General features: G+C 46.1%; 1 protein-coding gene across 4 annotated transcripts in view; it reads right to left on the bottom strand.

Moving 5' to 3' along the window:
* The window catches only part of agap1 (ArfGAP with GTPase domain, ankyrin repeat and PH domain 1), a 727,575-nt gene that overhangs the window by 330,944 nt on the left and 369,578 nt on the right, over nt 1-27,053 (bottom strand). For all 4 annotated transcript variants that reach the window (XM_068035975.1, XM_068035972.1, XM_068035973.1 and 1 more), the window contains exons 4-5: nt 7,381-7,466; nt 487-628 (exon numbers count right to left, since the gene is read on the bottom strand). In XM_068035975.1, coding sequence (XP_067892076.1) covers nt 487-628; nt 7,381-7,466 — 228 coding nt within the window. The remainder of the gene's footprint in view (nt 1-486; nt 629-7,380; nt 7,467-27,053) is intronic.

Here is a 27,053-nt window from a genome sequence, read left to right as displayed (position 1 = left end):
CATTAATGGTGGAGTGAGGTGGGGTGGGGTGTGAGGCGAGGAGGAAAGGATGCATAAGAGGCCAGAGGAATCGAGTGGTCGGGGAGGTTTGTAGGGCTGAAGAAGGGTCATGGCCCAGGAGGCGATTTAAACACAACGACGAGTGCAGTAAGTTGCCAGTGTCTCATGCGCGCTCCTGTTACAAGGTGTTTAGCAAGTTCTGCGCTATCTCTGTAAACCCACTAAACTATTAAGCATCACCAACAGAAAATGACTTTAGAGCAGATAGTACAAAATACGACAAGAGATATGGCAAAGAAATGGAAGTGCAGATGTGGAAAGAAACCGAACTACCAACTCAGGGTGGAGCATAATTGCTAGTTCTTGGGTTGGCCATATATATTATTCAGCACCAATGACTCAATATTTCAGTTCCTGCCCATGAGGGTGCGCTCAGCACCACTGTGGGTCAATCATGAACAACCGTGGCAACAGGGGCCTTCTTACCTTGCGTCCCAACCAGTACCATCGGCATCTCTGTGGTGCTCCGATAGTTAGCCATCCTGGTGTAGTAATAATAGACAGCATTGAAGCTGTTCTCATCCTCCAGACTGAAGACAAAGATAACAGCATCCACCCACATTGCGAACTGGAAAGAGGTCAGATCAATCAGTTAGCAACCAGCTGAAACAGATCAATGCAAACAACAACTCCTATTCCTTTCCCTTCACCATTTACCTGCTAACTGTCCACATCAAAGACTTGAAATAAACCCACCCTTCTCAGCATTGTATTCGTTAAGATGAAGGCATTATAAAATGACAAGGTTTCCCCTCAAACAGCAAACACTAAGAGTTAACAGGTGTACTTTCCTTATCTCACTCTTTAAAAGAATGGCTTTTAGCCCATTAACATCCTGCTGACATCTGCAAACATGCAGTTTTTCAACCAACTATAATACAGTGTAACTTGTAAAGTAGGGTATAAATCTCAGGTGACACACTGAGTACTCTGAATTGCTGACCTCTCCCCTTAATTACTCATATACCATTTTAATATGACGTTCTTTGCTCTGCCCGAAACATGTTGGTCTTTCAGTGCAAAGAGCTGTCGATGACTGAGTGTTGCAGACTGGCACATTCCAAGGTCCAGGACTACGTGCTGCGGGACGCACTAAAGCTTGGGGCACCTGCAGCAAAGGCTCAACGGGGAAAGGCCACGGTGTAAGGTCCTCCCGCCATAGTGAACCAAGGGGCTGAACCCTTGTAAAATCCCTCAGGCTGTATACAGAGAATGTTTTTGGTATGTAATGCAAACGTACAGTGTAAATATAACCTGTCGTGGCAAGGGTAGTGAGGCATCTCGTGTACTGTATTGAAAGAAACTGATCTGCATTTCTCTTAATGAAATGTCCAATTTGAATTGTTTTGTGATGTGTTTTTACAAATTTTATGAATAAAGTATATTTTTGGAAACAAATTAATCCAAGAAATAAAAGGTGGGCTCAGTTTATTTCTCACTGCATGGCTAGAACAAGTGCATTCCTACATCAAATCCCACGAACTTTAACACGTATTCAGTGATTTGATATTCGGTTCCAGAATTCTGTATTTTTTAAAAATTGCAAAGGCAGTGAAATCGTCAGGTTCAGAGCATATTTAAGTGACCATAAACCACTTGCTTTAATTGTGAAACCCGTCAAGCATAAGCCTTGATGTCTGATGTGATTAACAGCCTTTATTACCCTTTCACCTAAATTTCCCCACTTTTATTCAACCTGCTTCAAAATGAATATTTAAATAACCACCAAACAGCTGGTCAAGGGTTTGAGTCATTAGCCTCGGTACCAAGCTCGGCATCTGTATATGTAGGTGACCTAAACTATGCCTGACCTCCTCCCAAGGGCTTGCTCTTGTTATTTATTCTCAGCCAGAGAAGTGTTCCTGTCACAGGGACTCACCTCACACTTATTTCTTATCTTTACCAGCTGCAGTAGTGGACTGTTAGCGCTTTCATTCAAGCATCTAACACAGCTCACCATAGACAGTTTTCACAGTCTCAGTGTCGACCTGTCAAAACTGCATTTCAAACTGACTCAAAATATCTACAAAGCTGCTACTACCCCTTTATTTAAGCCTTTTACGGATTTAAATTTGAATTTCTTAATTATTTAATCAAAGGCCCCCTTCAAATTTGTCCATTTTGGATTGCAAACATTCCACAATGACTCCACCTCTAAAGCCGCCCGCACACGAAGAGAACAACTGCGGTCTGAGGTTAAATATTTCAGGCCTTTGAGAAAAATAAATAAGCTTTCCCCTTGAAGTAGATGAGTAGCTATTTTAAATTGCATTGGTGTTAACCAGCTGAAGTACTAAACCAGCTTCTGAGCACCTGGGCTTGAACAGACTAGTGGAAAATAAAACTTGTAACTTTAACTGCAATATTTATCAACCAAACCTCTTCTGGTCATTTAGTAAAAAGAAAAAGCCAACTCCCCTTCATTTCTCAGCCTGCTTTCACTGATTAAACTATTGCCATGATACAGGGCTTAGGAAACACTTTCACGTGCGCTTTCTAGAAAGTCGGTACCAAACTCATCCCCAGTGTGGGCATCAATCCAGTTACAAATCCCTGCAGTACCTCTCCAAACAAAATCAGGGCCTGAGCACATTTTCATGCAAGGTCAGCCCCAGAGCAACAAGTGTACTGACGTCAAGTGGATGAAGTCTAGAAAAGCCCATCATGAATGTGAGGCAGAGCCTCCTCTGTGGCCTGCAGACCTTTACAGCGAGTGAGGTTGCCATGTACATAGCTGGGGTAAAAAAAATCCTCATGCACCAAGTTCTTCCTGAGCTTCAGCGGAAAGCCATGCTGTTACTGGACTGGACAAGATTGACAGAGTGCCAGAGCAAAACAGCAGCATTAAACCACAAGCAAAAAACAGAAAGTGCTGGCAGTACACAGCAGGTCAGACAGCATCTGTGTAGTGAGAAACAGAGTTCACGTTTCAAGTCTGTGTGACCTTTCATCAGAATCTCATCTCGAGTTGTGTGCACCAGACGGATTAACACATCCATGCTGGCACTCACTGATTAAACACTTCACAGTCCAAAACAGAAGGTGGAAAGGATTGGAATGATAATCTGTCACTGTTTCATCATGTTTGACTTTCAGAAGGCAAGGCGATATCGGCTAGACTTACCTTGAAAATAGAGAATCAAGTAATCTCAAAAATCTGGTTGTCATTTGTGAATGTTTATTATATGAAGAATTTTACTTTGCAAACTGACTCCAGAATAAATCCAGCAATTCTAACTTGTTTACCAGCATGTTATCTGATAGCACTGATTTCAAACCTTGAGGATTTTTGTGGTGAACACAAGAGACTTTGAAATTTATTCTGTGTCTCCTCCAACCCCTATGTCTCGCTATTCCCTGGCTGATGACAGAGCTGGGAGTGCCCTGGTACCTCGGCCAGTTGGCCATCCTTGATATGCAAATGTAGACAGGTAAGGGTCAACTTATCTGACTGCTCGCTGCCAAATTCGCCATGTGTGTTCCTGATGGTGTGGGGGGAGGGTATTGGAGGAGGGGGGGGATTGGAGGGGGGTGCTGGGAAGAATGGTTACTGGTAGTGGTCGGGCATGGAAAGCCCTGTTGGTTCTTCCTCAGCTTTGGGGCAATTCCAGCACTCCCACTGAGAGTTTGCTTTCTGTTACCCTACAGTGTGCCATAGGAATGGAAAAGCCCAATTCCCCTACCCCAATCTCATCACACATGTTTGTACAGTTTCCAAAGCTAATGGAAATCCCTAGGTTTTGCCATATTTGGAGGATACAGAGCCTTACAAGCGATACCTTTTAGGTAAGATTAAGAATTTCCACCCATACCGCTCAGGAGGGGGGGGGGGGGGGAGAGAGACTGGGCGGGGGGGGAGAGAGACTGGGCGGGGGGAGAGAGACTGGGGGGGGGGGGAGAGAGACTGGGGGGGGGGGAGAGAGACTGGGGGGGGGAGAGAGAGACTGGGGGGGGGGAGAGAGACTGGGGGGGGGGGGAGAGAGACTGGGGGGGGGGGGAGAGAGACTGGGGGGGGGGGGAGAGAGACTGGGGGGGGGGGGAGAGAGACTGGGGGGGGGGGAGAGAGACTGGGGGGGGGGAGAGAGACTGGGGGGGGGGGAGAGAGACTGGGGGGGGGGGGAGAGAGACTGGGGGGGGGGGAGAGAGACTGGGGGGGGGGGAGAGAGACTGGGGGGGGGGGAGAGAGACTGGGGGGGGGGGAGAGAGACTGGGGGGGGGGGAGAGAGACTGGGGGGGGGGAGAGAGACTGGGGGGGGGGGAGAGAGACTGGGGGGGGGGGGAGAGAGACTGGGGGGGGGGGGGAGAGAGACTGGGGGGGGGGAGAGAGACTGGGGGGGGGGAGAGAGACTGGGGGGGGGGAGAGAGACTGGGGGGGGGGAAGAGAGACTGGGGGGGGGGAGAGAGACTGGGGGGGGGGAGAGAGACTGGGGGGGGGGAGAGAGACTGGGGGGGGGGAGAGAGACTGGGGGGGGGGAGAGAGACTGGGGGGGGGGAGAGAGACTGGGGGGGGGGGAGAGAGACTGGGGGGGGGGAGAGAGACTGGGGGGGGGGAGAGAGACTGGGGGGGGGGAGAGAGACTGGGGGGGGGGAGAGAGACTGGGGGGGGGGAGAGAGACTGGGGGGGGGGGAGAGAGACTGGGGGGGGGGGAGAGAGACTGGGGGGGGGGAGAGAGACTGGGGGGGGGGGGGAGAGAGACTGGGGGGGGGGGGAGAGAGACTGGGGGGGGGGGGAGAGAGACTGGGGGGGGGGAGAGAGACTGGGGGGGGGGAGAGAGACTGGGGGGGGGGAGAGAGACTGGGGGGGGGGAGAGAGACTGGGGGGGGGAGAGAGACTGGGGGGGGGGGGAGAGAGACTGGGGGGGGGGGGAGAGAGACTGGGGGGGGGGAGAGAGACTGGGGGGGGGAGAGAGACTGGGGGGGGGGAGAGAGACTGGGGGGGGGGAGAGAGACTGGGGGGGGGAGAGAGACTGGGGGGGGGGGAGAGAGACTGGGGGGGGGGGAGAGAGACTGGGGGGGGGGGAGAGAGACTGGGGGGGGGGAGAGAGACTGGGGGGGGGGAGAGAGACTGGGGGGGGGGAGAGAGACTGGGGGGGGGGAGAGAGACTGGGGGGGGGGAGAGAGACTGGGGGGGGGGAGAGAGACTGGGGGGGGGGGAGAGAGACTGGGGGGGGGGAGAGAGACTGGGGGGGGGGGAGAGAGACTGGGGGGGGGGAGAGAGACTGGGGGGGGGGAGAGAGACTGGGGGGGGGGGGAGAGAGACTGGGGGGGGGGAGAGAGACTGGGGGGGGGGAGAGAGACTGGGGGGGGGGAGAGAGACTGGGGGGGGGGAGAGAGACTGGGGGGGGTGAGAGAGACTGGGGGGGGGGAGAGAGACTGGGGGGGGGGAGAGAGACTGGGGGGGGGGAGAGAGACTGGGGGGGGGGAGAGAGACTGGGGGGGGGGAGAGAGACTGGGGGGGGGGAGAGAGACTGGGGGGGGGGAGAGAGACTGGGGGGGGGGGCGAGAGACTGGGGGGGGGGAGAGAGACTGGGGGGGGGGAGAGAGACTGGGGGGGGGGAGAGAGACTGGGGGGGGGGAGAGAGACTGGGGGGGGGGAGAGAGACTGGGGGGGGGGAGAGAGACTGGGGGGGGGGGAGAGAGACTGGGGGGGGGGAGAGAGACTGGGGGGGGGGAGAGAGACTGGTGGGGGGGAGAGAGACTGGGGGGGGGGGAGAGAGACTGGGGGGGGGGGAGAGAGACTGGGGGGGGGGAGAGAGACTGGGGGGGGGGGGAGAGAGACTGGGGGGGGGGGGAGAGAGACTGGGGGGGGAGAGAGACTGGGGGGGGGAGAGAGACTGGGGGGGGAGAGAGACTGGGGGGGGGAGAGAGACTGGGGGGGGGAGAGAGACCGGGGGGGGGGAGAGAGACTGGGGGGGGGGAGAGGGACTGGGGGGGGAGAGGGACTGGGGGGGGAGAGGGACTGGGGGGGGAGAGGGACTGGGGGGGGAAGAGGGACTGGGGGGGGAAGAGGGACTGGGGGGGGAAGAGGGACTGGGGGGGGAAGAGGGACTGGGGGGGGAAGAGGGACTGGGGGGGGAAGAGGGACTGGGGGGGGAAGAGGGACTGGGGGGGGAAGAGGGACTGGGGGGGGAGAGGGACTGGGGGGGGAGAGGGACTGGGGGGGGAGAGGGACTGGGGGGGGAGAGGGACTGGGGGGGGAGAGGGACTGGGGGGGGAGAGGGACTGGGGGGGGGGGAGAGAGACTGGGGGGGGGAATGACACAGAAGCGGAAGCAAAGAGAAGAGGGAGAAAGAGAGATAGAGACATTTCTAAAGAATATTGGAGAGAGCAGGGGGAAAGGCAATGGCAAAATTCACACTTTTAAAAGACATACTGAAGGAACGAGAGTGCGGACCATTACTGCCATTTTCCAGCGGTAGGATCTGTTTTTTTCAGCAACTTTATAAACTCACTGTTTCTTTAACTTTCCCTTCTTGCCAGCCTAGATTCTCACAGGTGCTGCTGCCTCTCCACAACCTTCCCCAGGTATCCACACTCCACCTGCCAGCCTTAACAGGAGGATATCTGACCACAGGCCACCAGAATCATGCTGATTGCATTATCCAACATCCGCACTTGGCAGCAGGAATTCCTGGATGTCCATCAGGAGCTGGGATATCGGCTGGTATTTCTGCATAATGGGTTGTAGAGTCACCAAAGCAAGTTTTTGGGTCTGCTAAAGGCAGGGGATAAAGGGCCCCCCTCCCCCCCACCGAATCATTACAGAGCAAATTACTTTTTAAAAAGTTAAGTTACAGTAGAAAGCTGTTAAATATGCAGTAGCAGAGCCGGGATAGGATTTAGACCAGATTCCGAAATGGCAGTCTGGAATGTTAGGAAGAGACGTCCAATCAATAAAACCCAATAGTAAAACAAGTGATGTAAGTGAAATACAAGATTGGCCAATGTCAAATGGGTCGTGTTTTACTGCCTTTAATAATCTCGGCACCAGAAGCATCCAGATCCCCAGAGCCAATGAGAGATTACTAAGTCACTGCTCATTGCGCAAAATGTATTCATGCAAACTCAAAATGGATTCAATCTTGATCGCAATTTAATTCTTACATAAACCAATTTAATCCCCTTTATTGGAAAAATTCCACATGGCCCATTTTCACATTGTATAATAAAGAACTTTATCCTTTCTATAAAAGATGATCTAGCAGCATTTTAAAATGCGATGTAGTAATACAGTTTCCTTTAAGTACAAGTAATCCGGAGATACAGATCGTTTTTTGCACGCTTTGAATGACAGATCTGGTTGTCCACTGCAGTACCTACCTGTGCCTCTGGAGGCCCCCCTTCATCTCTGATCAGCAGTAGGTAACTCTGGCCGTCCACCACAATCTCTTTCTTAAAACGCCCACCTGTCACAGAAACAGGTTATTGTGAAAGGCAAGGCATGACTGACAACAGACACGTCAGGACTACACACACCAAAGCAAAGGTGATACCAACTACAGGGCATGTTCACACTATACTACCAAAGGATGGATTATTGGTAACACACAGAGACAGACGGTTGATAATGGCTGGGAAGGGACAGACAAGTTGCAATGTGACGGACGGTTTATTTTGTGTTTTCTATGGGCAACTCATAAAAAGAGTTATCACATACATGTATAGAAGACCCTATTGAGCGCAATGTGTATCATGGTTTCCCAATGTGGGGCCCACAAGGCAGTTCTCTCTTTTGATAAAAAGCTTGTTGGATTAATGGCTTTCCACTCAAAACGTGGTCAATTTACCCAACTTTCACTGTCCCATGTCCCCCTTGCACCATTATTTGGCTATTCCTAGGCCTCATATCGGAAGCAGTGCTCCACAACTACTTTAACCTTGAGAAAGGCTCGTTTCTGATCAAAAGAAAAGCTTGACATTTGTTGGATTGACGTCAGTCAGAGAAAAAGCATCAGTCATCCTAACACTGCATAACACAATAACTGTAGACTTCCCAATGCAGCCACCCACACACTGCAGTGACAGGCTTTTTGTGTCAACGGGACATGACCGTCATCCTGCTTGTCTATGCATTGATATGAAAAGGCTGGAAAAATGTAGGGCAGCCCAGGAAGACTGGGTTTGTGATCCTGTATAAAATATTTAATGCTGATCACTACCTTTTACCTGAGCTCTATCCAGATAATGATAATTTCATAGACAGTAAAGAAAATAATAATCCTTGTAAATACATTCAATTCAACTTTTAAAAGATCCTTTATGTTTCTCTATCCTTCCATACACCAATATAAAGTTTCACTTGTCTGAAATAGAATTCATCGTGGCCTCAATTCCCTTAGTGAATAGTGAAGCTAGAATTGGTGCCAGTGAATGGGAACGGAGCAACAAGCCCATCATAAGTCAAGCTGGCAAAAGCTGTCCACAGTGGCACTGGCCGAAATGCCATCAAAAACACTTAACAGAGCTCTGCCATAATATTTGGTTCAGTCTAAGTGGGAGTAATGGTGAACTGACACAGTTACCTGTCACAATATGGGTTTCGTCAACTTCCCAGAATTTAAAAAAGCATGGAAAAAGTGTTCTCTATACACCGAATGAGCAAAATAAAATTGACAGAGATCAACAATTCCAAGAGTGGCAATTAGGGGAAAGCTGCTGTTCTTAGTGGGATGCAAGATAATACACTTGTAGAAGCTTCAACGATTGTTCCCCCTGGTTGGACTAGAAAAGAGTTTCTGGACAATTCAGAGAGGTACCATTACTGTTTTACATGGAGAAGTGAATCTCCTCATTCCCGATTGGCAACATTTTCTTCAAATACTTCCATTCTGCTTCTCCAAGCACCAGAGCTACTAAGATCAGCTATACATAGGATATGAAATGGGAGTATCTTTCCAAAGGCACTTGTATCCAGTAAGGAAAAGTGTCAAGATTTTCCACACAGGCCACAATCTGGAACTGACCGACCAAAGCAAACAGCTCTGGGGCAAATGACAATACGTGGCCAGAGGTCATGCCTTGCATTTCTTTTGCAGGACAGCCCTTTCACCCATCACCCCTGTGCGCACTGACCTACATTGGCTCCTGATTAAGCAACGTCTTGATTTTAAAATTCTCATCCTTGTTTTCAAATCCCTCCAGGGCTTCGCCCCTCCCTATCTCTGTAATCTCCTCCAGCCCACAACCCTCTGAGATCTCTGCACTCCTCTAATTCTGGCCTCTTCAGCAACCCCGATTTTAATTACTCCAACATTGGTGGCCATGCCCTCAGCTGCCGAGGCCCTCAACTCTGGAATTCCCTCCCTAAACATCTCTGCCTCTCTACCTCTGTCTCCTCCTCTAATTCAATCCTTTAAGCCTGCCTCTTTGACCAAGCCTTTGGCCATCTGACCTAATATCTCCTTATGTGGCTCAGTGTCATATTTTGTTTTATAATGCTCCTGTAAAGCACTTTGGAATGTTGTATTACGTTAAAGACGCTATATAAATATAATGCGTGTGCCATTCCAGACTTTCAACAGAAGGAGCCAAACCATTTACAAGCTCTGAGGAAGATGAGGAAAGAACAGTGTTTAAAAAGAATGGTTTCATGGAAAACTAACACAAGTGAGACTTCAAATAGTCAATTTCTCCACCAGTTCCGCACCTCATTCTGGAACATTCCGAAGCACCACCCCCTGTGACAGTCCATTGTTAATCATCACACATGACGCAAATTTGTGGGTGATTGGATAGAATTAAAGTGTGATATTTTCTTGGCATTAAATCCTCCAGTTATGAGAGTGAATAGCTAAAATAACTGATTTAAATAGCTTATTTATCAATTCCACATTCCATAAACTTGAGTTCATCCAAAACTCTTGCCTGTGTCCTAACTCGCACGTCACTCCCGTTCGCCCATCACCCCTGTGCTTGCTGACCTACGCTGGCTCCCGGTCCAGCAACACTTTGATTTTAAAATTCTCATCCATGTTTCAAATCCCTCCATGCTCCCACCCCTCCTGCTACCTCTGTCGTCTGAGCTGAAGACTTGGCCGTCAATGGCGGAGCAAAGGGAGGGAGAATGTACAAGATGCCGGAGCTGGAGGAGCACAGAGTTTTTGGAAGAGGTTAGAAGGTCAGAGATGAGGAGGGCCGAGGCTATACACAGTGACTGCTCACATCCCATCTCCAACTGACCTATCACTCAGCCACTCTGTCCACTGCAGCTAAAGGCAACATTACAGCCTGTTTATACTCGTAGGCTGCCACCAATGATAGCCTCAAGGCCACTGGCCAACTGTTGGTGAACAACATAGCAATATCCATCACTGGAACAGAAGCATTCCACTGGAACATCCCTTGGTGGCATGAAGGATAAAGTGACGTCAGAAAGTGATTTTTCAATAAAAATGTCTCTTTGAAATGAGAGCTTTTTGTACTTCGTGGCCAGAAAGTAATGTATTTACAACAACTTGCATTTGTATAGCACCTTTAATGTAGTAAGCTGCTTCTCAGGAGCCTTATCAAACAAAATCAGACACTGAGCCATATGAGGAGATATTACAGTAGATGACCAAAACTGTTGTCAAAGAGGTAGGTTTTAAGGAGCGTTCTAAAGGATGAAAAAGAGGTGGAGAGGTTTAGGGAGGGAATTCCATAGGTTAGAACCTAGGTCAGCTGAAGGTCATGGCGAGATTTGAAAAAGAATGAGAATTTTAAAATTGAAGTGCTCTTTAACCGGGAGCCAATGTAGGTCATCGAGCACAGGGGTGATGGGGGACCGGGACTTTGTGTGAGTTAGGACATGGACAGCAGAGTTTTGGATGAGCTCAAGTTTATGGAAGGTGGAAGATGGGAAGCCAGCCAAGAGAGGATTGGAATGGTCAAGTTTGGAGATAACAAAAGCATGGATGAGGGTTTTGGCAGCAGATGAGTTGAGGCAAGGGTGAAAGCAGGTGATCTTCTCCATGGAGAGGATACAAAAAGGCCAGTATTAGTAATGTGTAAATGTTTAGCCAGGGGAATGACCACATCACATTCTTCAAACGTCCAGGGCAGTAAGAGAGCCGCATTTAGTCTCAGTCTGGTATGGTTTGGAGGAGGGGAAATCAAACAGCATTCCCACTCCTGATCACGATCATAGAGTCATAGAGTCATAGAGAGATACAGCACTGAAACAGGCCCTTCGTCCCACCGAGTCTGTGCCGACCAACAACCACCCATTTATACTAATCCTACATTAATCCCATATTCCCTACCACATCCCAACCATTCTCCTACCACCTACCTACACTAGTGGGAATTTACAATGGCCAATTTACCTATCAACCTGCAAGTTTTTGGCTGTGGGAGGAAACTGGAGCACCCGGCGGAAACCTACATGGTCACAGGAAGAACTTGCAAACTCCGCACAGGCAGTACCCAGAACTGAACCCGGGTCGCTGGATCTGTGAGGTTGCGGGGCTAACCACTGCGCCACCCTGTATCCTGTGCAGTTAAATGATTGAAGGTTGGTAGAAAAAAAAAGATTGCATTCATATAACACTTTTCACGACCACCGGACATCTCAAAGAGCTTTACAGCCAATAAGTACACTGGAAGTGTAGTCACTGTTATAATGTAGGAAACGCAGCAGGCAATTTGTGCACAGCAAGCTCCCACAAACAACAATGGCATCAAGGAGCCCTAGCAAAACTGAGGTCAATGGGAATCAGGGAGAAAACCCTCCGCTGGCTGGAGTCATACCTAGCGCAAAGGAAGATGCTTGTGGTTGTTGGAGGTCAATCATCTGAGCTCCAGGACATCACTGAAGGAGTTCCTCAGGGTAGTGTCCAAGGCCCAACCATCTTCAGCTGCTTCATCAATGACCTACCTTCAATCATAAGGTCAGAAGTGGGGATGTTCGCTGATGATTGCACAATGTTCAGCACCATTCGTGACTCCTCAAATACTGAAGCAGTCCATGTAGAAATGCAGCAAGACCTGGACAATATCCAGGCTTGGGCTGATAAGTGGCAAGTAAGATACGTGGCACACAAGTGCCAGGCAATGGCCATCTCCAACAAGAGAGAATCTAACCATCTCCCCATGACATTCAACGGTATTACCATCGCTGAAGCCCCCACTATCAACATCCTAGGGGCTACCATTGACCAGAAACTGAACTGCAGTAGCCGTATAAATACCGTGGCTACAAGAGCAGGACAGAGGTTAGGAATCCTGAGGCGAGTAACTCACCTCCTGACTCCCCAAAGCCTGTCCACCATCTACAAGTCACAAGTCAGGAGTGTGATGGAATACTCTCCACTTGCCTGGATGGGTGCAGCTCCAACAACACTCAAGAAGCTCCACACCATCCGGGACAAAGCAGCCCGCTTGATTGGCACCCCATCTACAAACATTCACTCCCTCCACCACTGACATACAGTGGCAGCAGTGTGTACCATCTACAAGATGCACTGCAGCAATGCACCAAGGCTCCTTAGACAGCACCTTCCAAACCCACGACCTCTACCAACTAGAAGGACAAGGGCAGCAAATACATGGGAACACCACCACTTGCAAGTTCCCCTCCAAGTCACACACCATCCTGACTTGGAACTATATCGCCGTTCCTTCACTGTCGCTGGGCCAAAATCCTGGAACTCCCTTCCTAACAGCACTGTGGGTGTACCTACCCCAAATGGACTGCAGCGGTTCAAGAAGGCAGCTCACCACCACCTTCTCAAGGGCAATTAAGGATGGGCAATAAATGCTGGCCTGGCCAGCGACGCCCACATCCCATGAAATGAATTTTTAAAAAATGGTATACTGACCAGATAATCTGTTACTTGTGATGTTGGTTGATGGATAAGTATTGGCCAAAACACTGGGGATAACTCCCATGCTCTTTTTCAAAATAATGCCTTGTAATCTTTTGTGTCCACTGGCAAGGGCAGATGGGGCCTCAGTTTAACGTCTCATCCGAACGATGGCAACTCCGACAGTGCAGCACTACCTCCATACTGCACTGGAGTGTCAACTTTGATTTTGTGTTCAAGTCCTGGAGTGGAATTTGAATCAGGAACCTTGTGACTGAGTCGAGAGTGCGACCAACTGAGCCACAGCTGATACATCCGTGACAGCTCATCGCAGACACCATCAGTACCCTCAGGGGCTGAAAAAAAAAGCAATCGACTGCGGGGATTCGAAATAAAAGAAAGTATGATGAGACTCGCACTAATAAAAACATTTTCCACCTGTCTGTGCATCAGTGGTTGTATCACGGTTACGAAAATAGGGGGCTAACCAACAGCAAAGCAAGCCATCACCTTTTTCATCCATGTACAGTGTGACAAAGCTGGGTCAGAACTTAACTCACTGCTAAAAAAAATACAAAGACAGAAGAATTTTAGTTAACGCAAGAGAGGCAGGAGTGCAGCAAAGAGCAAATCCAGCCCCCACCTGGTTAACAGTAAACTTTAGCACTCCGCATCCAGTTAAATGTAAACTCCATCCTCAGCAAGCCATGAATGCAGCAAATCTGCTATGTTGTGCGACCTCATATATTTATTTCATTTTGCAACTGACAATAAGGGAGGGGGATTTGCTATGAGGAAGGACCCGGCATTCTCCAACAGAGGTCGATGGTGCTGTACAGCAGCTCTGATAACTCATTTAAATTAAGCATAAAATTACACCCTCGCAACAGGGAAAGGGAGAATGACAGAACAGCACAAATGAATCTCTTGCACTTGTGCCAAAAATAGGGCCAATGCCGCTGGAGGGGTTGGTGATGCAGATTGTGCTCTACGCCATATGTTAGCAGCCTGCACACAGGAACTGTGAGTCAGTAGACCAGTCTGCCAGGATGAAATTATTGCCGACTGCAATGTCAGGCATGCATACTGAAAGTAAGGGAAGAGAAAAATGGGCTGTTACGCATTCTCATCCTTAAATATTAGCTTTTTTAACAAAAACTTATTCTGTCTTACACACAGTGCGATAAGGGCTACTTTCAACTAAAAGCATGATCCCTACAATTCACAGCCGCCTTTGCAAGGGCTAGCTGTTCGTCAAGTCTCGGTGGGTGACACACCCCCACCCCCTGCCGTGGGTGACCCCCCACCCCACCTTGTGGAAAGCGAGCATGAGGACATCTGGTGAATCCAGGATCTATCTCAGATACGAATCACTCCACAGCCAAGGCTTAGCAAGTTGCCTCACAAAAAGAATGATGGCTTGGGTTAAGCACCATATGGCTGCTTGTACTTTCACAACAGTGCACCATAGCAAGAGTCAGCATTTACAGTAGGGTGGGAGAAAAGTGGGGCACAAATTTATTAAAACAAATTTAAGCAATGTATCTCCAGTCTTAGCTCTCTCTCAGTGGGCTTGGCAGCACTCCCTCTTAACCCTACATACGTTGTTGTTAGCCATTCTACATAAATGGAGTGATTCAAGAGTAGTTGGGATCGTTCTCCTTACAGCAGAGAAGGTTAAGGGAAGACTGACTACAGATGCCCAAAATTAGAAGAGGTTTTGATAGAGTAGATAGGGAAAAACTGTTTCCACTAGCAGGAGGGCAAGTAATCAGAGGACACACACATACTGGCAAAAGAACTAAGTGTGAGATGAGAATTTTTTACACTGTGAGTTGTGATGATCTGGAAGGCACTGCGTCTTCTGCTGTGAAGATATTTTACGCACACTGCTTTTATACCTGATTTACATCGGGAGCCTGTCATGATGCCACTGTCATTGGTACTAATGACGACACTTCAGCACCCCTTACATCAGTAGCACCAACTTTACCTGCAAGAAGGCAGTGCTCCGAAAGCCAAAATAGTGACATCCTAGTTTTCAAATCCCTCCATGGCCTCGTCCCTCCCTATCTCTGTAACCTTCTCCAGCCCCCTTGTGCAACCTTGGTTTCCTTCTCCCCAATATTGGTGGCTGTGCTTTCAGCTGCCTAGGCTCCAAACTCTGGAATTCCCTCCCTAAACCTCTGTGCCTCTCTACCTCTCTCTTCTCCTTAAAGGAGCTCCTTAAAACCTACTTATTTGACCAAACTTCTGATAACCTGTCCTAATGACTCCTTATCAAATAAAATGTGACGCCGAGCCACATAACACTCCCGTGAAGTGCCTTGAGATGTTATTACGACACTAAAGATGTTATATAAATGGAGGTTGTTCTTCGTGATCCCTACAGATCCTACGAAGACACTATTGCTAGCAAAATAGACTCAAGTTGCTTTAAAATATATCCAGCTCCTGCAGAGGACACAAAGGTTACCACACGACAGCCAGAGGAAACAACTTCCTATTTTCAAAAACAATTAACAGCTACCCATTTTTCTTTCTAGAAGCTTGAGCACAGGCTCAAGGCTGAAATCCGAGTACAGTACTGAGAGAGTGCCGCACTGTTGGGGGTGCCATCATTCAGATGAGACGTTAAACCAAGGTCTCGCCTGCCCGCTCAGGTGGCATAAAGGATCCCACCATCGAAGACCAGCAGGGGAATTCTCCCTGATATCCTGGCTAATATTTTTAACCATTGTCACTAAAAACAGACTATCTGGGTCATTACCTCATTGCTGTTTGTGGGATCTTGCTACGCACAAATTGGCTGCCACGTTTCCTACAACGGTGAATACACCTGAAAAGTGCTTCACTGACAGTAAAGTACATTTCTGAGGTTGTGAAAGGTGCTATATAAATGCAAGTCTTTCATTCTTTTTCTTTCCCTTTACCTTCTGAAGGTTTTCTGATCAACTGTAGTTTTTCAGTACCTTAGCATTCTTCAACTGTGTAGGCATCACCATTAACCCTGACCCTGTATATGCAAGCTCCACTGATTCATATTTGCTAAATCAAGAGCAGGAACCTTGGCTGAATGTTCCATGCCTTAACCCAGGGACTTAATTTGCAGTCCAACTATAGCTCAAGCTCATTCCACACAGATCAGGGAATGAATGTGGAACCTTCAGGGTGAGAAACATCAGGACTAGAGGACAAATGCCACTGGAAAGATGGTCTGATCTCCCCCTTTAAAAGAAAGATTTCACTACATACAGACACCGTTGCAGCAATGAACAGTAGAGTTTAGAAGGTGAACTTCAAATTGGATAAGCTTTCAAAAACATTGTTTTACATTTCAAGGCAACAATCAGATATGGTCAGGGAATGGGCGAATCACAAACTTTTTTTTTATTGAACATTGATAGTAGGCTAATGCGGAAAAGAAGAGGCGAGTAAGAGTTTGTCATATGGTGTTACACAAATGTCAGCTGGGGAAAGCACATCATCAGATGAAATAGGGACCAGTGTTCAATGGGTCATGCAGGAGAAGACACCAACATTGTTGGAGAGAAGACAAGGATTAGATGCTGTTTAATAGCTTTGGGATTGGTGGCAGGATATTTCTGCTATATTTAAATATAATTTTACAGTATCTGCATCCCTCCATTTTACACATGTAAAACATTTAGTATTGTTGATTTTTTTTTAAAAATCTGTTTTCATTTCGTTTCAGAAGCTTCATTCTCAGAGGCAGCCAGAAAATAATGCCATGAATCTGTTGGCATAGCAACGTTTGAACATTATGCTTCGAATAGGTTACACAAAGCTTAGCTCCGTTATGTGGTACTGGGTTTGTTGCAACATGATTAATAATCATGGTCTTTACAGTCACAAGTCACAGAAATCCCTCTATGACTCACCCCTCCTTATCTGCAATCTCCTCCATCTCTGCAACACTCTTGAGATCTCTGCTTTCCTCCAATTTTGGCCCCTTCCACATTCCCAGTTTTCATTGCCCCACCACTGGCAGCCGTGCCTTCAGCTGCCTAAACCCTAATCACTGGAACGTCCTTCCTAAACCTCTTTGACTCTCTCCCCACCTTTAAGATTCTCCTTAACACACACCTCTTTGACCAAGCTTTTGTCACCTGACCTAATATTGCATGGCATGATATCAAATTTTGTTTGATTACGCGCCTGAGATGTGCCTTGGGACGTTTTACTACGTTAGAGGCCCTGTACAAATGCAAATTGTTGGTGTTTTTGCCAGACTCAGACGCTGCTGATCCTTATCATTGACTTGGTATCAATAGAGTCAGCCGACAGAGAATTTCGTTTCTGCTTTCGTGCCATGTTCCCTATGGGAAGCAGTGACCCAGAAAGAATTTTTCTACTTCAGAAACATAAGAAATAGGAGCTGCAGCAGGCACCCTGAGCTTGCTCTGCCATTTAACAAGATCATGGCTGATCTTCTATCTCAACTCCACCTTTCTGTACTATCCCCACATCCCTTAATTCTCTTAGTACCCAAAGATCAACCGACCTCCGTCTTGCTTATACTCAACAACTGAGCAGATCGCTGGGATAGAAAATACCAAAGATTCAAATGAAGAAATTTCTCCACATCTCAGTCCTAAATGGCCAAGAAAGGAGCAGGAGAAACAAAAAGAGTTGGTCTTTTCAAAAAGTCTGAGTTGCCCCACGACTCAGTTGGTATTTCCACTGTCCATTACAGTCCAAAATCACATAAGACAGGAGGGGCCGCAGCTTGTTCCGCAGGCTCCATTGAGCAACCCAATCTCAGCCCGGATGGATCTGGGGTAATACAACTAGCTTCGGCTGTCCCAGGACTGACTGATCGCCCGTTAGGGTCACAACGGATGACTGACCACTTGCCGAGGTGCTGCAGTCCAGCTGGCACCTGTGGGTTCCTGTCGTGGCTTTAATCAGTCCCTTCAGGGCACTGGGCATAAATCTAGCTTCCTCACAGTGGCAGACTCCCAAACCAGCTCTCTCCGTGTCGCTAACAGCTCACGCTGCTTGAACCTAACTTATTTAGAAAAATAGACAAATATGGATCTTTGAATTCACCATGATTCTTTACAAAACTGTTTTTTAAAGAGGAATTTGTGATGATTAAATACCATTTCCTGAGGCATTCACCCAGCAGTTCAACAATTTTCAATGATTGTGCAAGGCCTTCTGTCTCCACAATTTTTCACCTGCAGTTCTTTCTCCCGCTACAAATCCTGAGTGTAAAAGTCCGACGTGAGAAACTAAATCAAAGGGCATAACAATGGAAAGGAGCAAGAAAATACAATTCATCCACTTGCTCAAAAGTTCATGTTACACCATGTGTAATTCATTTTAATTATCTTCCTGACCTCAAGCACAAGTCTGCATCTCTCCATTTGTTACTAAGGAATCTGTCCGTTTCCTTTTTAATGTGCCTGTTTTCACTGTAGTCGGAGGAAGCTTTTCCAGAAGCTTCACACAGTTCCCATAATTTTTATTAAGGAGTTCAAATGTGGAAATTTCTGACTTATGAATATAGGAAGGGTTTTGAAAAAAGTAATTACGGAGGAACGGTTTCCACTGGTAGGAGGGCTGGTACCCAGAGTATACAGATTTAAGATAATTAGCCAAAATCCCAGCGGGTGGTGGGGCAATGAGTTTTTTTTTACGCAGTGAGTTGTGATTTGGAATGACTGAAAGGGCTGTGGAAGCAGATTCAATAGTAACCTTCAAAAGGGAATTGGATAAATACTTGAAAAAGAGAAATTTGCAGGGATAGAGTAAGGGAATGGTACTAACCGGAAAGCTCCTTCAACGGGCAGACACAGGCACGGCAGGCTTAATAGCCTCCTTTGCTGTGTGATTGCGTGAATTTCTGACTTAGTAAAGCCTGGTGTTCTATACAGCAATGCTTTAGAACATGCAGCATAGCCAGGAAAATAAAGCCCCAGCAATCAAGCGACAAGCCGTCAGTTTAACAATTATAAACACAAGCAGAAAGAACAAACATCTGTACACACTCCTGTAGGACATGCACGACCGCACATACTGCAAGTGAATACCAGAAATAGTCTCCACAGGGAAATACATGACAACCATTCCACTGGTTATTCAACATGCTAAAGTAACTTGGAGATGCACTTATGTAACTAAACAAATTCAGCAAAAAATTTTTGTTACATAGGAGCAAGGAAATGCTGTCTCCTAAACCTGTACTTTTGAAAGTATAAATGACAAATGAATATTAATAATTCTTCAGTTTACTTCAGCGCTTTGAATATTTTTTATTAAATAATGATTGCTGGTATCATAAGGGTATTTGGTTAACACAACCCAACAGCACAAGGGAACTGAGTTAGCATCAGCCATGACAGTCAGTAACCAAAGCTGTTGAGCAACTGCACCATTTAAACCCTATCTCAGTTTAAGGATTATACAGCACTAAGGTCAATTACCCTAACTAGTACCCAACAATGCACTTTATTCTCTTCATCAGGGAATTCAATGAGCAAGAGTGCAATACAAAGGATTTACGCATGCTCACGCCCACACAACAACTTGCACTTATATGCTGTCTTTAACACAGTAAAAGGTTCCAAAGCAATTGACAGGAGCGTTATCAGACAAAAAGTGACACTAAGCCACAGAAGTGGGTATTGGACAGGTGACCAAAAGCTCAGTCAAAGAGGTGGGTTTTAAGGAACATCTTAAAAGGAGGGAGAGCTGGAGGAAAAGAAAGATTTCGGGAGTGGATTACAGAGTTTAGGGCCTAGACAGCTGAAGGCACGGAGAGGTGAGAAGGAAATTAAGGATTCACAAGAGGTCAGAATTGGATGAGCCCAGAGATCTTGGACAGTTGTAGGGCTGGAGGAGGTTATAGAGATAGGGGGGAGCGAATGGGATGCGATCTACACTTAGGACTTAGTATAGTTTACTCTTGTAAGTTGAGGACATTTTAAATGTTTTTGTGTTCTTCAAAAGCACTAGAATGTTCTTTCTGTCACAGTATCTCATTGCAATACTTCACAGCAGTGAAAACAAATGTGTCCAGATGTCACCAAATGTGGTAAATTATGGTTTGAACTAGAGTGTTAATTGAATAAATGTGTGATTTTTTCAGCAGTGAAGTGGAAGAAGAATGGTAACAGGGCTCAGTGGTGTTGATAATGTTTATGCAATGCATGCTGTTAACGTCTCTTAACTCATTCACCACACAGTGGCTGGATCTTGCAGCAAAAATAACGTTGAGTTAACAACGCACACAGTTATTAAGGTGCAAATGGGCCTGCAGATTCTGGAGATTAAGCGATGCGCTGTGAGTTGCGAATCTCCAGAACTTGCTGGTTGATTTACGTTGCTCCGCCGTTTGCTTCACACAGATGGTATCTCACCATTACCCTCCCCATTATTTATAATTGCTGAATTTGCACATTAATTGTCGATTAAACTCACAGCAGAAAGTTAGGGTGCAAATTTAACATTGTAAGTACCTTTTTGATGACATGATAATTGTTCATGAAATTGTTAAAGAAAGGGAACCATTTAAACTGTTCAAACTCATTCCTTCAGGCACTAATTGTTGTTAGAGATTCTAAAATTGTCAATTTTTAAAATTATTTTCTTCATCTTTTTCTCTCTCTTTTAATCCAATCTTTCCTTCTTTTTATTTCTCTTTTTGCACCTGATTTGACTCTAATTCACCCTATTTCCTTCTCCATCATTCCTTTCTCTATCTCAAGCCTAATATCTCATTGATTGAAGAGGACAGACTGTTGGACCTGCCATTCGCCAATTTCCCAGACTGCCCATTGCCCGAGGCGGACTAGGTTATCAGTTTACACTTCCAGCAAGTTAGAGCACAGCAAATTTTCAAGCTGAAGGGTTCAGGAAAATGTCCAACAGGGCATGCTGTGAGATGCTTCACTCCAGCCCAATCTGGCTGCTATGCAGGGTACTGTCAGAAGCACTGAGTTTGACAATGTCCAGCGACCACCAGTAGCTACCTGATATCTGTATGGTAAACAAAACAAAATCCATATATATCTTTTTTTGAAACAAGACAGCATTTCATCTGTGTTAATCTAGTGGAATACCCCAAATTGAGATATGCTGCCTATATTTAACAGGCTAATTGCTTATTTGTTCTCATTATCTCACTCCACATACCCTCCTAAAGGTGTCAGAAGCCTTAATAGCCTAGAGGTCTATTTGGTATAATTAACAACACAATTTAACCTAAGAGTTCAATAAATGCTACTTCCATTGAGATGTCAAGGTTATAACATAACGTGGTAGCCAATGCTGCCAGTGTTTAACAAAGCCCATTGATTGCTCATTACTGTCTGCTTAGAAAGCTTGAAATGAGTTAGAGTCACATCTGGATTTTCTGTCAACTTTAAAAATGTGTGGATTCTATAGTATGTACAGCAGCCTGCGACACCTGCTGCCACAGCACTAAAACCTCCTTCCCCTTTTATCAGCACTAGGCACTCCCCACCACAGGTGTCGCTAGGCCTTCTTAATGGCCCTGGAAAGGAAAATCTAGCATTTGGGACGCAGAGACGTCGTTTCCACTTATGGGAGAGTTCAGAAGCAGGAACTATAAATATAAGATAGTCACTAATAAATACGATAAGAAATTCAGGAGAAAATTCCTTACTCAGAGAGTGGTGAGAATGTGGAACTCACTACCACCAGGAGTAATTAAGGTGAATGGCATAGATGCATTAAAGGGAAAGCTAGATAAATACATGAGGGAGAAAGTAGAAGGGTATGTTGATAGGATGAGATGAAGAAGGGTGGGAAGGAGGCGCCCATGGAGTATAATTACTAGCATAGACTGATTGGGCTGAATGGCCCGTTTCTGTATAATTCTATGAACAGATGCAGCGTGTTTCGAATGTGCTACATCTGGATGAAGGGGCAACAGGAAAATGGGCCCTACAGTTTCTCTTACCTAACTCGGCCTTGAAGTGAAAGATCCTTCAATGGCTCACTGATTGAATGTGCTGTAAGCTGGGTAGAAGCAGCAAGGCAGTCTAGTACATCAGGTAAGAGAATGGTCAGGTTCAGCCATGGTTCTTCCAGGCAAATAGCCTGCTCACCGTACAGGCTACCTGATGCTCACTGTTCACCCTCAACTTGTGTGAGATTGCACAATGCTGCCAGCACCCAGTGTACATCAGCCTGAATCAATGCTTTTGGGGCAGAAATGGGGAGAAGGTGGAAAGTTCATGTTAAGAAATGAAATTTAAAAATACGTCTATAAGTCACATTCATGCATTTGCTGGGGTGGGGGGGGGCATAAATCCACATTAAAATAAATTAAATGTACATGCTCCCATCAAATGTACACTTGACAGGGTAAAGTTTGCTTTTCACAAGAGCGCTGTTCCAATTATTGGGAACAGAATAAGCAGCATTTGTAGGGCTGTACGAACACTCGTCTTCTGTGGAAGATTGCTAACCAAAGTTGCACTCGTGGGAGATAAATTAGCAGTGTTAAACTGGTCAATAAAATATTCAATTATAAGTTGAGATTTAATCCACTACAAGACTGATAAATCTTGCTGACCTTTTACCAGTAAGGAGCTAATAAACAACCCTCTCTAGCCTATAGTTGAATTCAAATCTCAGGTAGGAAACACTTTGAAGGGACTGTGCTGGACATTCATAGTGTTTTTGCATTTTGCTGTAACTAGCATTACAGATGCCAGGAAAAGGCATTTGCTTGGTGTGTTATTCAAGATCCTTGCGTCAAAATCAAAATGATCCCTCACGCACCCCAGCTGCATTATCAGTGGGGGGTAGAGTTGGTAGAGGGCATTAATACTTGTCAGGAATGATTGAACAGATGGGGGCTCTTTTCACTAGAATAGAGAAGGCTGAGGGGTGACCCGATAGAGTAGACATAGAGATGTTTCCACTTGCAGGGGAGTCCAAACTAGAAGACACAAATACAAGATCTTCTTCTTCTTTGGCCTCCTTGTCTCGAGAGACAATGGGTAAGCGCCTGGAGGTGGTCAGATAATCAGTAACAAGATAATCAGTAATAAATCCAATAAGGAATTCAGGAGAAACCTCTTTACCCAGAGAGTGGTTAGAATGTGGAACTCGCTGCCACAAGGAGTAGTTGTGGTGAAGAGTACAGACTCATTTAAGGGAAAGCTAGGTAAACAGGAGGAGGAAAGGACAAGAAGGATATTACATTGCATGGAGTTTGTAAATGCAGGGTTAGGATATTCAGCCCAGCCGGTCCATGCTGTCATTCCGTGGTCCGCACAAGCCTCATCCCACCCCTTTAGTGGCACCAAAGGAGAAATCGCTGTTAATTTGGCCACATTTCAGTTTTCCATTGCTATTCTTAGTAATAAAAAGGCCAATAGCTTGACAACAGAACAGTAGTAGTGAGCTTGGCTTTCTGAAACCATTGGCGAGATTTTAACTCACTCAAAACCCATTCACTTACACAGGGTTAAAATCGGGCCCAAAATGAGTTAAGCATCCACAGAAGCGAAAGCCCTGTGCAGGCCTATGCAATGCAATCTGGATTCCATATCTGGCATACATGCAGTGGGAAGGTACATGCGGCTTGGCAATTAAAAGCGAAACCTTCATTGTGGTAGAATCTTGGGCTGCACAGTCCCAACGTGAACGTGGTTAGATATTGAAAGTGTCCAGTGCACACACACCTCCAGAACTTGGCTGAATGCATGGTAGTCATGCAATTATTTTAATTATTGGGTTTGAGAGAAAACGCAAGGAATTAACACAGGTTTGTGAAACGAGGCTCAGATCCCAGGCAGGCACAAGAGTTTTCTGTTTTGGTATACCACAGCCCCTTCTGTGAATCTCTCTGCATCTTCGGAGATAACTCCAATCCTGATGAGCTGCATTTTCTGACCTGATTTTAAGACTGTGAGGAAAGGACTTCACATATTGTCCGTTTTTTGCAAGTAAACGATGAGCTGCATCTGCTCACTATTACCCTGTACTCTGATGGGAAGATTTCTATGCATTGTACAGTCGGTGTAGCAATGGCTACGAAGGAGCCAGTATTTAAGGCGGTGATTCTTTGTCTGTGTAACTTGACTTTGAGAGTTGGTCGGGGGGAAGCGGTGGGGGGGGGGGGGCCGGGAGAAGACAATCAATAGTTTTATCCTCTTTATTTCCCATCTCACTTTGTGATGAAGAAGTCTTGCCACAAACTAAATGAAAAAAATTAATTTTATCTTTAAAAAAGCATAAGGGATAGATTGGAGAAGCTGGGGTTATTCTCCTTATAGCAAAGAAGACTAGGAGGAGACTTGACAGAAGTGTTTAAAATCATGAAGGGTTTAGACAGAGTAAATGAAGAGAAACTGTTTCCAGTGCCTGAGGGGTCGTTACGCAGATGGCACAGATTTAAGCTGATTGGCAAAAGAATCAGAGGTGACATAAGAAAAAACAATATTAGCAGCAAATGGTTAGGATTTGGAATGCACTGCCTGATAGGGTGGCGGATACAGATTCAATAGTAGCTTTCAAACAGGAATTGGATAAATATTTGAAGGAGCAAAAAGTGCAGGGATCTGGGGAAAGAGTAGGGGAGCGGGACTAACTGGATTGCTCTTCGGAAGAGCTGGTGCAGAATCAATGGGCCGAATGGTCTCCCTTCTGTGCTGACCTATTCTATTTTGATGTATAATGTGCTGTTGAATACATATAGTGAACAGACAGAATGGCACTGTCCTGATTTATACAGAAGCACCATAGAAACCAACCTCCAACAGATACTACTGCTCAATGAGCTGGAATAATTAACTGCAGAGTGACATCAGGTAGCATTTCTGGGTCAATTCATTTAGGTTGATGCCGTACGTGCTAACTGTCAAACCTGGTAACATACATAAAAGCTTCTTGAATGGAGAACAGTACCTCGGAGAGCAACCACAATACCTTCGCTGGCAATCACAAATGATGGTGCTGTTTGCCCAGGGGCAAGTAATTCTTCATAAACATTTAATAGGCCAGAACAGATATAGAATGGTGGTTTACAGCTGCTCAACTTGACGCCCTCTTTATGCTCATGGTTACAGATTTTAAATTACACCGGAAGCTCATGGCCCAACAATGCTCATCTTTCAGATTAGAATGCTCCTTGGGACAGCATTACCTAGGATTACACAGGATATAGGGCACAGAAACAGACCATTCAGCCCATGTCAGCATTTATGTCCACTCCAGCCTCCTCCTGACTTTCCTCATATAACTATCAGCATTTAACTATTAACCCTCTATTCCCTTCTCCCTCATATGTTTGTCTAGCCTCCCCTTAAATGCATTTATACAATTTGCTTCAACCACTCCCTGTGGTAGCGACTTCCACATTCTCACCACTCTTTGGGTAAAGACGTTTCTTCTGAAATCCCTATTGGATTTCTTGGTGACTATCTTGTATTATCTAGTTTTGTTCTTCCCACAAGTGGAAACATTCTCTGTATCCACTCTATCAAAACCTTTCATAATTTTAAAGACCTCTATAAGGTCACTCCTCAACCTCCTTTCAAGAGAAAAGAAACCTAGCCCGTTCATCCTTTCCTGTTACGTATACCCATACATTTCTGGTATCATCTTTGTAAAGGGTGCCGATGCGGGCAACGTTTATAAAGAGATTAGAACTGTCAATTTTGAGTCAGTCAGTCAGTCAGTCAGTCAGTCATGCTGGTCTGTTGAACCTTCCATATTTGTACTTCTCCCAAGACTTGGTTGGTAAATGTGCAATGTAGATAAATGCCAAACTAACCAGGAAGTTCCAGGGTTGGTCCACGGTCTGCACAGAGTTAGATGATCATAGCTGAGGCATTCTTAAGTGTTCTACAATAGAGCTCAACATCTGGGCTAGGAACGGGAGGTGGTCAGCCAAGGGTTCTTGTTTTGGGTCACTATCCAATGACATAGAAAAATAGAAAGATTCCTGGTATGGACACGATGAGCCCAAAGGCCTCCTTCTGCTCCGTAAATCTTTCTATGTTTCTATGATTCTATTAGAAAAGTGGACATAGGACAAGATCAGGATCAAATGTTGGAAGAGGGATTACATGTAGGGAGAGAGATCACATATATTTTAAAAAATGACCATTTTGATGAGGTGCTGGAAAGTAACTCCTCCCAGGAGATCTACATCTCAGCAGGAACCAGCATCTTCCAAACAGTTTAATTAAAACAAAAGCAATAAATGCTTAAAGAGGGACTTTTGGAATCTTTCTCAAGCAACTTATCAGCACAGCAGTAAAGCCTCAGAGTTAAAAATATTTTGAAAACTTCTCCAGTAGGGGAAGCAACTATCCTTCAGATAAAATAACTTTTACACAAGATGGGAATAGCAGCACAAGGCAAAAGACCACAGGCAGCTACACCTTCCAGAAATATAAATATGCAGAATGAGCAATGTTCCAATAATTGACTTATGTTGCAGGACACGCCTATCCTAAAGTGTACAAAGGGGAAACAAATAAAGAGGGTAGCTTTGTGATAGAAATATCAGCAAGCTGGGTAAAAAATGGTTGAAGAGAGCTTTTTCATTCCATCAAGCACTTCCTTCTTGTTTACTGCACACACCTTCTGTTTTATCCAACTCCTGTCCCCAGCTGGATGCATCAAAATGTACACCCACTCTCAAGTCTCTCTGTCAATGCAGTTTCTCACTAGTCATGAGGTGGCAACTGAGACTTGGTGTCAGTTGACTGACTGGTCTGACTTCCATTTCCATCTTCCCTTCAGGGGAAGTGCCTAGTTTCTACCCAGAGCCTTTCCTCCAGGTTGAGAGAAGGAAGTCAACATGTTGAGAGTTGTAAGCATAGAGTTAGCATCCTGCTACTTTACTTATTTAGAGATACAGCACTGAAACAGGCCCTTCGGCCCACCGAGTCTGTGCCGACCATCAGCCACCCATTTATACTAATCCTACACTAATCCCATATTCCTACCACATCCCCACCTTTCCTATATTCCCCTACCACCTACCTATACTAGGGGCAATTTATAATGGCCAATTTACCTATCAACCTGCAAGTCTTTGGCTGTGGGAAGAAACCGGAGCACCCGGAGGAAACCCACGCAGACACATGGAGAACTTGCAAACTCCGCACATGCAGTACCCAGAATTGAACCCGGGTCGCTGGAGCTGTGAGGCTGCGGTGCTAACCACTGCGCCACTGTGCCGCCCATAACTCT

This window comes from Heterodontus francisci, chromosome 7, assembly GCF_036365525.1.
Source record: "Heterodontus francisci isolate sHetFra1 chromosome 7, sHetFra1.hap1, whole genome shotgun sequence".
Taxonomy (NCBI): Eukaryota; Metazoa; Chordata; class Chondrichthyes; order Heterodontiformes; family Heterodontidae; genus Heterodontus; species Heterodontus francisci.
Note: the sequence above shows the minus strand (reverse complement) of the source record. Positions and strands in the feature narration are given on the sequence as shown.